At 46.7% G+C, this 16,806-nt stretch overlaps 1 protein-coding gene across 3 annotated transcripts in view; it reads left to right on the top strand.

Annotated features, from left to right (window-relative positions):
- The window catches only part of LOC137434135 (vacuolar fusion protein CCZ1 homolog), a 37,930-nt gene that overhangs the window by 8,081 nt on the left and 13,043 nt on the right, over positions 1–16,806 (top strand). For all 3 annotated transcript variants that reach the window (XM_068126841.2, XM_068126840.2, XM_068126838.2), the window contains exons 2-9: positions 3,106–3,203; positions 3,617–3,710; positions 3,905–3,982; positions 5,275–5,322; positions 9,433–9,516; positions 12,020–12,195; positions 12,290–12,371; positions 15,579–15,640. In XM_068126841.2, the coding sequence (XP_067982942.2) occupies positions 3,106–3,203; positions 3,617–3,710; positions 3,905–3,982; positions 5,275–5,322; positions 9,433–9,516; positions 12,020–12,195; positions 12,290–12,371; positions 15,579–15,640 (722 nt within the window). The remainder of the gene's footprint in view (positions 1–3,105; positions 3,204–3,616; positions 3,711–3,904; positions 3,983–5,274; positions 5,323–9,432; positions 9,517–12,019; positions 12,196–12,289; positions 12,372–15,578; positions 15,641–16,806) is intronic.

Raw genomic sequence — 16,806 nt, 5'->3', positions numbered from 1 at the left:
GCCCTCCGGGGCAAGCCGGCCAAGCATGACATCGTTTGGTCCGCGGCCATGGACGCGGCCTTCGCGAGCGCAAAACGGGCTCTCGTTGACGCATCGCTGCTGGCTCACCCGGTGCTCAACGCGCCCATCGCCCTCACTACGGACGCCTCCAACTACGCGGTGGGCGCCGTCCATTAACAATGGGTGGACGGGGTTTGGCAGCCACTCGCTTTTTTCAGCCGGCAACTCCGGCCGAACGAGTTAAAATACAGCACGTTCGACCGCAAGCTGCTCGGTCTATTCCTGGCCGTTCGCCATTTCCGACACCTCCTGGAGGGCCGCCCGTTCACGGCTTTCGTCGACCACAAGCCGTTGGTCGACGCAATGGCCAAAGTCACGGAGCCGTGGTCGGCTCGCCAGCAGCGCCACCTCTCCGCCGTGTCGGAATTCACCACGGACATCCGGCACGTCGCCGGCAAAGACAACGCCGTGGCCGACTGTCTTTCTCGGGCCAGCGCGAACGCGGTCCACCTCGGCGTGGACTTCGCGCTCATGGCGGCCGACCAGACCACCGACACCTCGGTGCAGGCCCTCCGGGCGGCGGACACGGGCCTCCGCCTGGCCGACATCCCCTTCGCGGGCACCGTCCTGCTCTGCGACGTCTCCCAGGGCCAGCCTCGCCCCATCGTGCCTGTTTCCTGGCAGCGCCGCATCTTCGCCTCCATCCACGGCCTTTCTCACCCGGGCCGGAAAGCTTCTCAGAAGCTGGTGTCGGCGCGTTTCGTCTGGCACGGCCTTCGACGGAACGTCCGCGACTGGGCCAACGCCTGCACGGCCTGCCAGCGGGCCAAGGTCCACCGCCACACCCAGGCCCCGCTAGCACCTTTCACCGTGCCTGCACGGCGTTTCGACCACGTCCACGTGGACCTGGTGCGTCCCCTGCCCCCATCGCGGGGGTTCACCCACCTGCTCACCATGGTGGACAGGACCACCAGGTGGCCGGAGGCCGTGCCCCTCACCTCCACCACCACCGCCGACGTGGCGCAGGCGTTCATCGCCACCTGGGTCGCGCGCTTCGGCGCACCGGCGGACATCTCGTCCGACCGCGGCCCACAGTTCACGTCCGAACTTTGGGGCGCGGTCGCCCGCTCGTTGGGGGTCACGCTGCACCGCACCACGGCCTACCACCCCTAAGCCAACGGGTTGTGCGAGCGGTTTCACCGCTCCATGAAGGCCGCACATGGCCGGCCTTCAGGACGATGGTTGGGCCGACCGGCTACCGTGGGTCCTTTTGGGCCTCCGCACGGCCCCCAAGGAGGACCTCCGGGCGTCCGCCGCCGAGCTCGTCTACGGCCAGCCGCTCCGCGTCCCGGGCGAGTTCGTGCCCGACGCTACCAGTCCCTGGTCCAGCGCTCGGACCTCCAGGAGGCCGCCCGACGATTTGCCCCCGTGCCAACGTCCCGCCACGGTGGCCCCCAGTCCTACGTCCCCCCGGCGCTTCGCACAGCGGAGTACGTCTTTGTGCGTCATGACGTGCACCGGGGGCCACTCCGGCCGCCGTACGACGGGCCCTTCCGGGTCCTGCGACGAGGCGACAAGTCCTTCGTAGTCGACTTCGGCGGCCGGTCGTACCGGATCTCTGTGGACCGCCTCAAACCGGCGCACGTGGACGTCGACCGACCACCACGGTTGGCCCTTCCTCCACGGCGAGGCCGCCCCCCGTCCACAGTTCCCCCCGCTCGACCACCCAGCACCACATCGGACCCCCCCCCCCCCACCACCCTCCAGGGGTCGCTTCGGCCGGGTCATCCGGACCCCCCTTAAATTGACCCTGCCGGTGCAGGTCGATTCTGGAGGGGCGTGTGTAGCGGTTCCTGCTGGATGTACACTATCGCCTTGCACCTGCCAGGACGCGGCCAGGGCGCGATCGCCATGCCGGGCTCGTCCGGACGGGCCCAGACGCGCCTCTCCTGGGCATGCCCGGACTTGCTGTTCCCGGGCACGCCCGAACCTCCCGGGCACGCCCGGTCTCGTCTTTCCCGGGCATGCCCGCTCTCGCCTTTTCAGGGCTCGCCCAGAGCGCCCGGGCACGCCCAGCCTCGACTTGCCAGGCCGCCCGGGCATGTCCAGACTCGCCTTTCCAGGGCTTGCCCAGAGCGTCCGGGCATGCCCGCTCTCGCCTTTCCAGGGCTCGCCCAGAGCGCTCGGGCACGCCCAGCCTCGACTTGCCAGGCCGCGTCCAGGACGCCCGGGCATGTCCAGACTCGCCTTTCCAGGACTCGCCCTTGACACCCGGGTATGCCCGGTCTCGGTTTTCCCGGGCAAACGCCCCGGCATAAATGTGTGTATATATTGCTGCCCGATAAACGGGCTTGTCAGAATACCTGAGCTGTTTTGTTTCAATAAAGCAACTCGGACGAATTCCGTCTTTGGTCGCTTCAATTCTTTCGACTCGCGTTGGAGCGCAGCTCCTTCAATGGTACGTTTGGAAAGAAAGTATATCGTCATTGGCAGGGTAGTGACGTCACTGTCATTTTTAAGGTAAATACGTGTTTGCTTTTGTTGGAGACGCTGGTCCAGCAATGACGTCACTGTCATACATTGTCACGTGTTTGGGTTGGAGATCCATTACCGCCACGCTATGGTACTGGTAAGCGTGACTCGCATGTATTTGGCACGTGACCATTCTCGTAAGTATATTGAGAAAGACGAGATGTTTTTAATTTGTGAGCTGTGGTAATAACCACAAACAATGATTTTTTGACATGTTATTTGAGGGCACTATGGCGCGTGGTGTAAGGAGTTACGCACAAGGACGATGCACGACTGTGTGTGTGTGTGTGTGTGTGTGTGTGTGTGTGTGTGTGTGTGTGTGTGTGTGTGTGTGTGTGTGTGTGTGTGTGTGTGTGTGTGTGTGTGTGTGTGTGTGTGTGTGTGTGTGTGTGTGTGTGTGTGTGTGTGTGTGTGTGATTCAGTCAGTGTCACCGCGCAAAAATGTACTCCATGCTAATGTAGATAATGCAACGGTAAAGTCTGTAACAATATTTTGTGTAAAATGTGGGTAGACAACTGCTGTAGTTTAAAGTCAACCCAAAGCTTCTGGTGTCCGATGTGTTTTGTGAGCAGGAACACAAGAAATTGCTGTATTATTACCCGGAGGACATTGAAATAAATGAAAAGATAAGGACTATCGGCTTATGTGAAGCTATCGTCCAATTCTCAAGGTATGTGTCCCTCCTGAAAGAATGGTCTGCGGTTCATCGGATGTACACCTGTTGCACCGAGCAATCACTCCTATAGCTGAGGCCGATGTCTTGTTTGGACCGTGAAGCTCTAAGACCTTGCTCTTTCGTGAGCTAATTTCCCTTCGGGTTCAGTAAACATCAGTTTGTTCGCCTCTCCTTAAGGAAGAGACTATTGAGTGTATTGGTCCACGAGCAGATCTACCTTATTGGCCTCGTGAGTCGGTAGACTACTACCTACTTCAATACAGATCGCTCATTCTCAAATCTGAGGTAATTCATCTGCCTCCGCGTTTGACTGCACTGTTAAACGCTCGGTCTTGTTTGTCGCGGATTGACTGTCCCTGTGGTGTGCTGTGCTCGCACCTCCTTGTTTCACCTCTTTTATTCTGCAGGACCTTCTCAAGACAAAGCCCAGCCCACGCTCTGCACACACAGAAAAACAGATACCACTTCGACGAGGCGGAGGAACATTTCTGGATGGTCATGGTATAATAGAGACATTTTCATCACATCCTTGCAAAATCCAACTTCGATTATGACTTTAATGTGCTTGTTGACCGTGAGTTCAATTATTTTAAAATGACAACCTTTTGTACCACAGTATAATGTTTAAGACCATTTTGGTGACTGGACTTGAGTGTGGTTTGCATTGACTGGGGACATCTATTTCTCACCCTCAGGTGGTGAAAAATCCAGTTGTGATGAAGGAGAATAGTGAGGGGAAGAGTGTGCCAGAATACCAAGAAGATGTTCTTCTGGTGAGCTGAAGAGCAGGTGAAGAGGTCGAGCTGAGAATTGAGTGTAGGAAATGATCGATCGTTGTTCTTGGTAAAACACAAGTACCACATATTTGCTAAATGGTGGATTTGTGCTTTTGCCACAGTTAGTTTGTTTGTTTATTTATTAAGTTAAGTTATGGAGGTTTATTTATTTATTTTGTGTGATTCCTCTCCGACAGGATGCTTTAGGGCTAAAAACACCAACCTTAGAGCTGTCTAGCCTGGGTTTGATTCCTCACTATAAATTGTCTGATTGGTGCTTCATAGATGGGGTGTGGCATCACAAAGTGCGCCGTCCCTAGGATGGGCCCGGCTGCTAGCATTAGTCGGTGGACGTTAAAGATCACATGCACATGTCTTTCACGAAGAGTATGTGAGTTATCACCGACATCCTGAACAGATTACAAATGCCTGCCATAACTACCGCCTGGAAGGCTAAGGCAAACCACCCAGTGTAATTTGGCCACCCAAAAACTTCACTCAGGCAGAGCACCATGGAGGGACGCTACCTCTCTAACTGCTTTGGTATTAGCACCTCAAGGTGGTTTAATTTGAATGACGAAGTTGACTTTTAACAAAGTTTGCAATCTATTAATTAATTACTTTGATTAATTGTGTTTTAATTATTTAAGCCTGGTGTTGGCTTAGCAGTTAGGGTGCCGGCTTGGGATCCTAGGATCCTGGGTTCGAATCCCGATCGATCGCTGAATTAACGCCAGCTGGGTTGACTCAGCCTGTCATCCTTCCGAGGTCGACAAATTGAGTACCAGCTTGCTGGGATGAATGATCCCGGTGTGTACCCTGATTCAGAATAGGTACACCGTATCCCTAGTATGAGGCGACTAAGGGTTGGCGTCAGGAAGGGCATCCGGCCGTAAAAACATTGCCTCAATCAGGGAACCATGAGGTCATGGGACCCGCAAGGCTAACCCCTGCTCTAGCGGAGAAAAATGGCCTTAAAACGATCATTCATTCATTCATTCATTTGTGTTTTAATTAATTACTTAAACACTTACATAGGATTTTAATTTTTTTTCCTATTAATTTTTAAAATCCTCACTACTGCCGTATGTGTGCAGACATGACGTTTTAGAGAGAGTTCAACACAATTTGCACTTAGAAACCCACAGTTTCATTGTCATTAAAGAACATTGCTTTGGATATATGTCAAAAGGTAATTGATGGACAGATGTCTTGGTAGTGTGACTACCTGGAGTTGTAGTTCTCACTCCGGTTTCCTTGCATCACCTTTGTCTTGTGTCCCCATTTAGGACTCTGTGTACAGCGCAGTGCTGCGTCAGACCTACACCATGTTCAAGGTAAGGCCTGTTTGGATCGGCAACATTGATTATGTGGTGAAATCAAATGCGATTGCAATCAGGTTGCTTAATTCTATTTTTCCCCTCGCAGGAGGAGAGGGTATTGCATTTGGGTCCGTTTGTCCGTTTGTTTGTCTGTCTGTTTGTCCGCACAGAATAAATATGATTTTCTCGGCAACCGTTGGTCCAATTGACAGGAAATTTCCACCATAGGTGCAACTCCACCTGTATAATTTTTTAATGATAATTATGACGTCATAGGTCACGTAGTATGGGTGCCATCTTGGAAAAACCGAAAAACGTTGCACCTCTATATCTCCGAAAGCGCTGCATACAAAAAATTGAGACATGGCTCATTGTAAAGAACTCTCCATGGGGAATAAAATATGTTGATGATGATGTCATAGGTGCCTCCATTATGACATCATAATAAGACAAGTACAAAACTTCATCCGATCAAGATGAAATTTCTTGAGCATCATCTAGGGATAAATTGGTGGAGAAAAGGGAGGGAGACAGAGAGAGAGAGAGACAGAGAGAGACAGAGAGAGACAGAGAGAGACAGAGAGAGACAGAGAGAGACAGAGAGAGACAGACAGAGGAGAGAGGTGGTAAAGAGAGGAAGGGTGGGGAGCGAGGAAGGGGGGGGGGTCTGGGGAGAGTGGTGTATTAAAAGGGGAATGCGTTCCTGACAGGAAAGAAAAAACAAGACCAATCGTCTAACAACGGCCTAGACGGGCTTGTTTGATACTTCAGTTGAAGAGGATCGTATAACCTGGGTGGGGATACCAGTTAGCAAATAATGTAAGTATTACATTTGGTGCCACATTCAATAAATCCCCGTGCCACCTTCAATCACACATCAGGCATTGACAGCAGGTTAGTGAAGGGCTTGGACAAAAAAAATACCCAGTGTTAATTTTGCTATATCTAGTGAATGGTGAAACGGCAAATAGGGAATCCGCAAATATCATGGATGGAAACCCTTATGTCATTTTCTCATTCTGCTTTGAACTCGATATCTCTATATTTCATTCCAAACAGCATCATTCATCATTCCAATCACAAACTAGAACGGCACTCTGTAGAGAGCATACCTCCACCTGGTTGGCCATATCACTCAATAGTGAAACGTCACTTTAAAAATTCTACTAGCTGGAACCGGATCTGGATCTTCACCAAAATTGAATTGATTCTTCCTTGTCACGCACACAACCTGTCCAACATGTTTCGTCCAAATCCGTCCACAACTTTTTGATATCCTGCTATGTATCGTTTTTGGTGCTTTCTCCTAATAGTGAAGAATCACTTTTAAAATTCTAGTAGTCGGATCCGAATCCGGATCTTCACCGAAATCTAATCATTTCGTCTTTGTGACATACGCTACATCTCTGCCAAATTTCGTCCAAATCCGTCCACAACATTTAAAAAATATTTTGTTCACAAACAAACAAACAAAGAAACAGACAGACAGGGTGAAAACATAACCTCCATCCACCTTTGATGGCAGAGGTAATTAATACAATTATATTAATATATCAAAATATAATGTTAAATCACGATTGTATTGAGATACAGTATTATCAAACCAGTGAACCGTTGTTATCTGGTCATTTCTGGATTTGGGAGCAAGGTACGTGTTTATCGCATTTCAAAATCATAATTGTATTGAGGAATTTCTGAAACCTCCTACCTACCTTAGGACACTCGCTGGGTCCCCAAAACGTTCCACCGAAGGTTATTAACGCACAGGTTGTAAACCTGGTGCGTTATAGCGTTTGCCTGGTTATATTTCCTTTTAGTAAAATGTGCAACTGCAATGGTTACAAACGCTGTCCCCATCATTTGACCAGATCCTCAGCTCTGATTGTTGTACGTTTGTGGGGACATACATATGGACAGACAAGTGCTGTTCTAGATGACATTGCCCTACGGGCTACGCTGTAAAAATTGATTGGGGGAAAAAAAGAGGAATGAATCAAAAAATTATTACATAAAATACTCTACATAGGGGTCTGGTCGTTTTCTTTTTTCCCTGTGCAGCACAAGGCTGCGAGTAGCATCATTGACTGAGGGTGTGGCAGTGCTACTGATGCAGTGCCCCTGTAGGTTAGAGCAGGAATTTGGAATATGGCCAGGATGCCGGAGATAGCTCCTGCCACTCTTCATCTTCACGGAGGACACCGCGAAGGGATCTTTAATGTCCACCAACTAATTCTGGCAGATGTGACACCCAGTTTAACGTCCATCTGAGGGACAGCACGCACATTGATTAATCACCCTGCCTGTGAAACACGGGTGACAGTTTATAGCTGGGATGAGATTTGAACCCAGGTTAGACAGCTTAGTGAGTGTGCGTACCATTCTAAATCTCAGCCATTCTGTCATGGTATGGGGATGCATGGTGTTGATAAATTAGTAAGGCAGACGCTAAGGGTCGTCTGCCCCGTCCTTCCTCCATGTCTCACAACTCCACAAGAGGACATGCTGACCTTTTTTTTTTTTCTTTCTTTTTTTGTATACTCAGTTGAGGCTCCTGCAAGAGCTAACGCATAGAACATATGATAAAGGGAGCAGGAGACAAGATGGGGAGAGAGAGGGAAGCACAACAACAATAGATAACATGGGCATCAGGAGATTTGTCAAAGGGAGAGAGCTGGGGCGGTTTACTCGGGATCAACAATATGAACACTGCAGGGGATTTCAGGAAAGAAAACGGATTTAAAGGAGGTGGATTTGGGGTGGATTACCAGGGGTAGAAAAGATCAAGCTTTTGGATGGGGGAAGATAGATGGTGGTGAACAGCTGTTTCGAAGACCTGGAGGGAGGAGAAGGATTGAAGAGAGTGTGGGAGTTTGTTTCAAAGGCGGGAGAAAAGATGAATGAAAGAGTGAAGGTGAGTAGAAAGTCTCCATTTTGGCAGTTTTCACCAGCAGTGTGTGAACACCATGTGGCCGGCACCGCAGGTCTCTCTCAAAATACCACCCGTTGCTCGCAAATTTCTTCCATCGCTTCGCTGTTTTAAGAGCCGTGAGGCTCTATATGTGCTCTATATGTGCTCTATATATGCTCTATATACGCTCTATATATGCCATGCCCCCAGACATAACAGCGGCGAACAAAGGAGCCTTTAGGTAATCTATAGCCGAGTTTCTTTGTAATGCTTTGCCATGGTTAAAGAAGAAGAAGAATTATCAGTGGCTGAGTTTCTCTGTAATGCTTTCTGAGTTTGAAGAAGACGAAGAATTATCAGAAGCAGATCGTTTCTCCGTAATGTTTTCGGAATTTGAATAAAATGTTTCCCGTTGAGTGAAGAGGATGTGGGTGGTGTGTGTTGCCAAAAACACAGGGAGTAATAAAATTTTAGTTGTTTTTTTAAAGTTGATGTTTTGGCAATCTCGAGTAGCTGAGTTCTCCGTCATGCTTTGAATTTGAAGAAGAATAAGCGCTAATGCTTTGTTGACGTTGTTTCTCCATATTCTTTGTTTACAATAATGAAATTATGATAAATGGGAATAAAGTTGAAGCATTTTGCAACTTGAAAAAACACCCTATCCTATGGTGTTGTGAATTAAGATGACAATGCAGAATGAGGAGAACAGCCTTACTTGCATAAATGCACTTAGTTAGAAGAATCAGTAATGTTAAATTTTTCAGATTTCACTCCAGATTTCGATACTTATTTAGTCGACAGGATCCGATCCTCAAATCCGAATCCAGATTTTGAGTCCTTGAGAGTACATAGCATTTCCAAGCCAAGGCATGCTTCAATAGGCCGAAACAAAATGGCAGCGTAAGAACCTAGCGATGTCACAGATGGCTGACCAAGATGGCGCACCACCATTTTGGTAAGGCTTATTTTGTTGTTTTTTTGTTTGTTTTTGAGCACCCCAATAATAATCATCTTAAAAAAGGATGTTTAGACACCCAAACGCCCAGTTTCCATTCATGCACTCCCCTGGAGTTCGAGAAGTATGCATGCAAAGTTTGGGGGCACTAGGTTTCATGGTTATGGAGGACACACACACTGCCTTTCAACTTATTATTCACTTCACTTAAAAACCGTTTTTATACCTCGCCTTACCCAATCCTACCTTTTCCTTTCCACAGCTGTTCAAAGGCACATTTGGCATGGCGATGGAGCAAGGTGGGGTGGAAACCCTGATGAGGCGATTGCAAGAGTTTTTCTCACGAGTAGGTCATTGGGTTAGGATTGGGTATTTGTTGAGCCCTTAGCGAGGCCTTGCTTTTAGTTTTACAAAGACTGAGGCATTCAATCATTACATAGGAAGAGCTTCGTGAACTAATGAACAGGCTTGCTGAATTATTTCACACCCCAAATATACTGTCGTTGCATGTGCACAAATGGTTGTTGTTGTTGCTGATTAACCCTGGTCAGTTCTGCTCAAACAGGTTCATGGCATATAAATAGCTGATCAATCTCCTGGGAGCAATCCAGAGATTCCAAGTTGTTGTACTTTTTGCCTTCGTGGAGTCTGAAATGCGCAGTCTTCCATAATGTGTTTTATTGTGTGTGGGGTGGCCTGGCAGAGGTTGCAGGTGTTGTAAGTGGTGGTGTTGAGTCTATGTTTGTGCTGTGAAAGCTGTGTAACATGTCCACAGCGGAGGCATGAAAGGTGAACTAGATCAGGCCTGGAAAGTAACTTCTGTGTCGTCAATGGGTGAGGGCCCACAATACTGTTTGGGCCCACGCTATTCATTGCATTTATGGCGATTTCGGTATTGATGTTTTTATCCTCCTCTCCCATCCCTTTCCCCTCCCTCTCCTCTCTCTTTCCCTCGCTCTTACTCCCCTCCTCACACTACACCTCCCTCCCAGAGTGTACACTATACAGGATACTGTAATCAGCTCTTTCTGTCTGTCCATCATGCTATGTCCTAAATGGTTGTCCAGAAATGCACAATACTTAGTAGTTGTGATTACTACATGACGAGAAGGTGCGAGAGCAGTATTGCTTTTGACCCCGCCCCCTGGGGCATCGTCGAAATGACAAATACAAAAAAAATGCAATTACAGGCACATATATATATTTTTTTTAAATGAAACCTTGTATGTGCAATCAACATTTGGGGATGAATGAAATATTTAACCATTTTGGGGGAATTTGACCCCTATTTCATGCATGGTGTAGGGTCACAGTGGTCAAACAGAATATTAAAAAAAACCTTATTTTGGCGTTGGTGGTGAAACTATTTTTTGCCATCTTTCAACTTTGCTTTTGGTGAGAAGCGTGGGGATTAGCGATGGCGCAACATCAACTTCACTCTAGTTTGTAGTTGTCATTGATCGGTGGGGGGATGTTTTGAAGGATGTCATTGTAGTGTCTTTGTGGTGTAGTTTTGATGTGTTTAGGGGTCTGTGGGTGGTTGAACATGTAGTTGCATGGGTGATTAGGGTTGGCACTTGCAGCTGCAAGGAACTGCACACCTCATGTCCAAGTAGTCTTTGATTGTTGTTGTTCTTAATAATGAATTAATGTATCATAGACATTTAAGGGGATGAAGCACTTGTGCTAACTGTGATTACTGGTTAAGTAAGAGTACAAAGGAGAGGTGATATATTTTAGGGTGTGTTGAAGGGTTAGTGGAGGAGAGGAAAAAAAAATAAAAATAACAGTAGTAACGAAATGTTCGTTTTGGGATTGATGATTTATTTAAAAGGACTGAGTGCATAGAGAGAGGTGGTGAGTGATATGTGAGAGGAGGAGGGTTGCGGGTGGGGAAGGGAAAGGGGGGTGGGGCGGGTTGGTAGGTACCTGAGTGTGAGGTCCTTTTAAATCACCATCTGTACTTGAACCACCATTTTCTTATTAGTTGCCATAGCTGGTGTGAGAGATATAAAAACCCAGCCAATTTGCATGATGACAATTGAATTCACCACATGCAAGGAAGAGATAGTTGGGATGAGTGGTTAAAGGTTGGTCCATGTTGTTGGAGAGAGAGAGAGCTGTAAGTGTAGTCGTCATTGTTTGGAGGACGATACAACATAGCCAAAGAACAGGTGGGAATTCAGGGGAAGTCATAGCCAAAGGTACTCCTGGGGGTTGGTTGGGAGGTGTTTCGCACACAAGGAGAGTGAGAAATGGAGTTCTTGTTGTGCAGTGCGACTCAGCCCCCAGGACGGGGTTCAAGTCAATCAAACCGGAGGAGACAATAGCCGGGGAGAGACACTAGGGAGTCGGGGACGTCCTGTGGGAGGAAGGATTCTGTGAAACAGATGATGCCAGGCCTGTCAGCAGCAGCCTGGTTTGAGAGATCTGCTAGGTTTAACGTCCATCCGAGGGACGGCACACGTTGATGAATCGACCTGCCCGTGAAACACCAGAATGACAGTTAATAGCTGGTTCTGGATTTGAACACAGGCCAGACAGCTCAGAGGCGAGTGTGCGTACCTCAAGGACGTCCTGTCAGCCCGGCATTAAAGATCCCACAGTGTCTATTTGGCACCCTAGCCTAGACAGATTGCAAATTCCTGCCGAAATCACCCCCTCGGTTGAACATCAGCTTGGTCCGTGACAGGCTTGGGCCAAACATCTCCAACGGTCGACCCCACAAGATGGTGGGATTAATTGGGCATCATTAAAGCAATAGTAGGTTTGTATTGACAAAAAATCTCTCCATAAGAATTACATGCATAATGTCACAAGCCCTTTCGACATGTGCCCTGTTTTCACAGTACCTGCTGACCCTACGCCTGCAACAATGTGACCTCATCGATACCTTGGGAGGAATTTCATTCTTTCCCTTGGACAAGATGACCTACCTCAAAATCCAGTCATTCATCAGCATGGTGGAATTCAGTTTTGCGCACATACAGTTTACTGCGTTCCTCTATAACGAGCAGCTTGTGTGGTAAGGCCTAATTTCTGAGTTTCAATCTGAGTGATTTGATCATATCGCGTTTTGGCACTACTTTCTCATGTTTGTATGGTCACGTGCCATGTAGGAGCGGCTTGGAGCAGGATGACATGCGTACTCTGTTCAAGTACCTGACCACCTCACTGTTCCCCAGCACCATTGAAGCTGAGGTACCTTCTTGCTAGCTTTACATTTGTGAATGTACAGTGATTTGAGGATTTTGAGGACATGGAATGTGGAGTTAAGTTGAAGGCCAAATGACAGACAGGGTTTTGCAATCGCCGGTGTATGTGTGTGTGTCAATGTCGGTCAAGGCCAGAACTGCTTTACCATTTGAGTGAGCTTTTGTCATAAAATTTTCAACAAACATTATGAGAATATGGAGAAAACGAATTAATAATTTGGTCAAAATATCAAAGGGAAAAATATTTGTGTGTCCGTTGTGGTGCAGTGAAGACGGCTGGGTTCTTCTTTTTTTACGGTGTAGCCTGTAGGGCAATGCCGTCTCGAACATCGTTTGTCTGTCCGTATGTATGTACTGTATGTCCCTTCCACCAGCATTTTGCAGGTTTATTCCCTTTAAAAGTCCTTTACTCCGCAACCGTTGGGCCGATTGACACGAAATTTTCACCATAGGAGCCCCTCCTCCTGCAGATTTTTTTATTTATAATTATGACATCATTGGTCATGTGGTACTGGCGCCATCTTGGAAAAACCCAAAAAACTTTGCACCTCTATATCTCCAACAACATGCATTTTAAGGCCATGTTCCCTGCTAGAGCGGGGGTTAGCCTTGCGGTCCCCATGACAATCTTCTCCATTTTGCCCTATTTTCTGCATCTCTCCTTGTTAACCCCCTTGCCCGCATTTCTTCTTCCACCATCTTTAGCCAAGTCTTTCTCGGTCTTCCCCGTCCTCTACTTCCTTCTACATTAACTTCCATCACTCTTCTCAACCAGTCACTTTCATCCTTCCTCAATACATGACCAAACCATCTCAACCTGTTCCTCTTCACAGCATCAATCACAGGCTCTATTCCCATCATCTTTCGCAAATCATCATTTGTCTTCCTCTCTCTCAACGATACTCCGCACATCCATCGAACCAACTCTATATCTCCGATAGAAAATATTGAAACATGGCTCATTGTAAAGTACTCCCCATTGGGGAATTACATTATGTTAACGATAATGTCAAAGGTGTCTTAATTATGAGGTCATAAATCAATAAGTAGAACGCTTGATCTGATCAGTATGACATTTCTCCGGCTACGTAGTTGTGAGATTATCGGTCTTGTTTTTAATCGCTTCCATGTTTCTTTATTTTAGACGCTTGCATTTTGAGATTCTATCTAGTTTACCATTTGAGCTTTTGTCACCCATCTTCCAACAAACCTTTATTATGTGAATATGGAGAACATTAATTAACAGACTTTGTTTTTATTTTTAGCTATTGTTTTTATCAAATATAGTTTTAGTACAAAGCGGACACGGGCGGGCTTTGCATTTTGGGGTCCTTAATATATGCGGTTGTAATGGAGTCGTTGTGTCATCGATTATTTGGCATTGTGGGTCAAACCTCGATGGGTGTGCATGTCAGGCCTGTTTTGTGCTAATTTGATTATAATGGGGTCATCTTTTTGTCCCCCGTTGCACCGCGGAGCGAAAGGGGGGACTATGGTTTGTCTGTCCGTCCGTACGTGCGTGTGTGCGTGCGTAAGCGAAGGACCGCATTCGAATTTGGTGTGGGTGCAACCCACGTCAAAATCCAAGATGGCCGCCGCCATGTATGTCTGAACCTTGTGAGCTGAATATCTTGAAAAATAAGCGAAGTACCAACTTCTAATCTGGTGTGTGGGTGTATCTAGGCATAAGGAAGAACCCTATTGAAAATTGGGTCGCCAGGTCAAAATCCAAGATGGCCGCCACCATTTATATGTCTGAACCTTGTGAGCGAAATATCTTGAAAAATAAGCGAAGTACTAACTTCTAATATGGTGTGTGGGTGTATCTCGGCATAAGGGAGAAAGCTATTGAAAATTGGGTCGCCACGTCAAAATCCAAGATGGCCGCCGCCATGTATGTCTGAACCTTGTGAGCGGAATATCTTGAAAAATAAGCGAAGTACCAACTTCTAATATGGTGTGTGGGTGTATCTCGGCATAAGGAAGAAAGCTATTGAAAATTGGGTCGCCACGTCAAAATCCAAGATGGCCGCCGCCATGTATGTCTGAACCTTGTGAGCGAAATATCTTGAAAAATAAGCGAAGTACCAACTTCTAATATGGTGTGTGGGTGTATCTCGGCATAAGGAAGAAAGCTATTGAAAATTGGGTCGCCACGTCAAAATCCAAGATGGCCGCCACCATATATATATGTCTGAATCTTGTGAGCGAAATATCTTGAAAAATAAACGAACTACTAACTTCTAATCTGGTGTGTGGGTGTATCTACGCATAAGGAAGAACGCTATTGAAAATTGGGTCGCCACGTCAAAATCCAAGATGGCCGCCGCCATGTATGTCTGAACCTTGTGAGCGGAATATCTTGAAAAATAAGCGAAGTACCAACTTCTAATCTGGTGTGTGGGTGTATCTAGGCATAAGGAAGAACGCTAATGAAAATTGGGTCGCCACGTCAAAATCCAAGATGGCCGCCTCCATGTATGTCTGAACCTTGTGAGCGAAATATCATATCATAGCATGTTTTCTGCGTCTTCCACTGTGTCAACTCACATCACTTCCCCGATGGGGGACCTAGGCGTAACGCTTGTTGTAATGTATACACAGGCGTCGAGGTAGTTTGTGCAATGTGCGTTGGGGGTGTTCAGGCATTGGGTACAAATGAATCACAATCATTGATTACACCCTAACATTTTGTTGATAGTATTCTCCATCAATCTTTCCAAAATTTAATTGTTTATTCAAATATAATTTCGATTATGGTACCGTATTTAGCAATCTATTGCGTTTCTTTTGAGCCCTACCCATCAACTTAACATTCGCTTTACTTAAATTCTGTACTAATTGCATTCTTAAGATCCTGCTTAATTAATGATTTCATCAATCCCACACGAGCAATGTTTTCTTGGCAATTAATAATTGACAACTCGACTTGTCGACAAATGATTTATTTCCAGTCGAGTTGCAAGATAGACCATTACTCCATTTCGAGAAATTCTTCCTGACACCTGCGTGCGTTCTGCCATTGGTATTGCACTTTCTAATCACTTGATATCTGTTGGTTTTATTAAACACCTGCAGATGAGGCAACACATGAGAAAACGTTGCAGTTGATTTGCTGTTTTTATTTAATTGTATGAAATGCTTATGGGAGGCCTGACCTGCTCACGCATGCTAGCTTTTCCTCTGTGTGCAGCTGGCTGGTAAGGAATCCCCTATCCATTCCTCATTTCCTGGACATTCACAACACTATGGCAGGTCAGTGTTAAGCTCTGCTCATAAATCGGTGATAAGGTCGATTAGGGAAAAATGCCTGTGGTACAAATTGAATAGAGGTCATGGGATCTTGCTGCAACGAATTATTTATTTTTTCTGTTGCAACATGATAATCGGTTGTGGAGTGTGAAACTGTTGCGATGTTGCAACGTGATAAGTTTTTCTTTTCTTGTTGCAATGTGATAATCAGTTATATTCTTCAGCCAATTGGTGCTGAGGTTGTGACGTCATGATCTTCCGCTTCCTTCGAGCTAAGAGAGATGGACGATGAAAAATGGATTTTAGAAGTGGAATGTTACTCAATGTCGGATGACAAATACCACAAGTTTTTCAAATATGTTTGTAAAAGAATGACATTTGGGAGGTGTGTGTCATTCCCTCAACCATTGTCTATGTTGTATGATCTCCTGCATCCAGAATCATCTTCTACATCTGTTGTCTTGTAATTAACAACAGGAGAACTTATTTGTCACCATAATGTTGTGGTTTCATTGAAATCAGAATTATTGTCAGTGTCATGTGTAACCGCAACAAAATGCCATTGTTATAGCTGGCGGGTCATCTCATGGCGATGCAAATCCCAGGGGCCACATTAAAGCGGCCGTGGTTCCCGGCGGATTCAGTGTCCCCAAGCTGAATCGTGTGTCTTTACCACGATACCGTGCTGGTAGGACCACCAAGCCAAAAGATACGCTGCATTAATCGGTGCCCTGCACCAGATTCCGATTAATGGCCTAGCGGTGTCGGTGAGCTCACAGCACAGTCCTGTGGTGAGTGCTAATCACCCGTGCCAGATTAGTCCATTAGCAGGCATGCCAAATAGCAATAACGACCACCCAAATAAACCGCGAGATCAAGTAGATTTAATAGTAAAAGTCACACAGGGTGGGAGTACAAAGTGAAACAAAATAACAATTAATGGTGATAATAACCCCTTAACCCACTACCGAGTACACTCACCCAGGATATACATTCCTTATGTAAGCTGTGCCTTAACGGACCCAGTCATACTATGTGAGATAAACAACAGTGAGGGTTAGACAAGACAAGAAATACTCCGGCTGTGCCCGATGGAACACAGCGTAATCTGATGTGTAACAACACCTCCCCCCGCTCTCCCCATCATGGACAGTCCTTTTCTTGGACTG

This window comes from Myxine glutinosa, chromosome 10 (genome assembly GCF_964187855.1).
Source record: "Myxine glutinosa chromosome 10, kmMyxGlut1.1, whole genome shotgun sequence".
Lineage (NCBI taxonomy): Eukaryota > Metazoa > Chordata > Myxini > Myxiniformes > Myxinidae > Myxine > Myxine glutinosa.
This window is presented reverse-complemented; position numbering and strand designations above follow the sequence as displayed.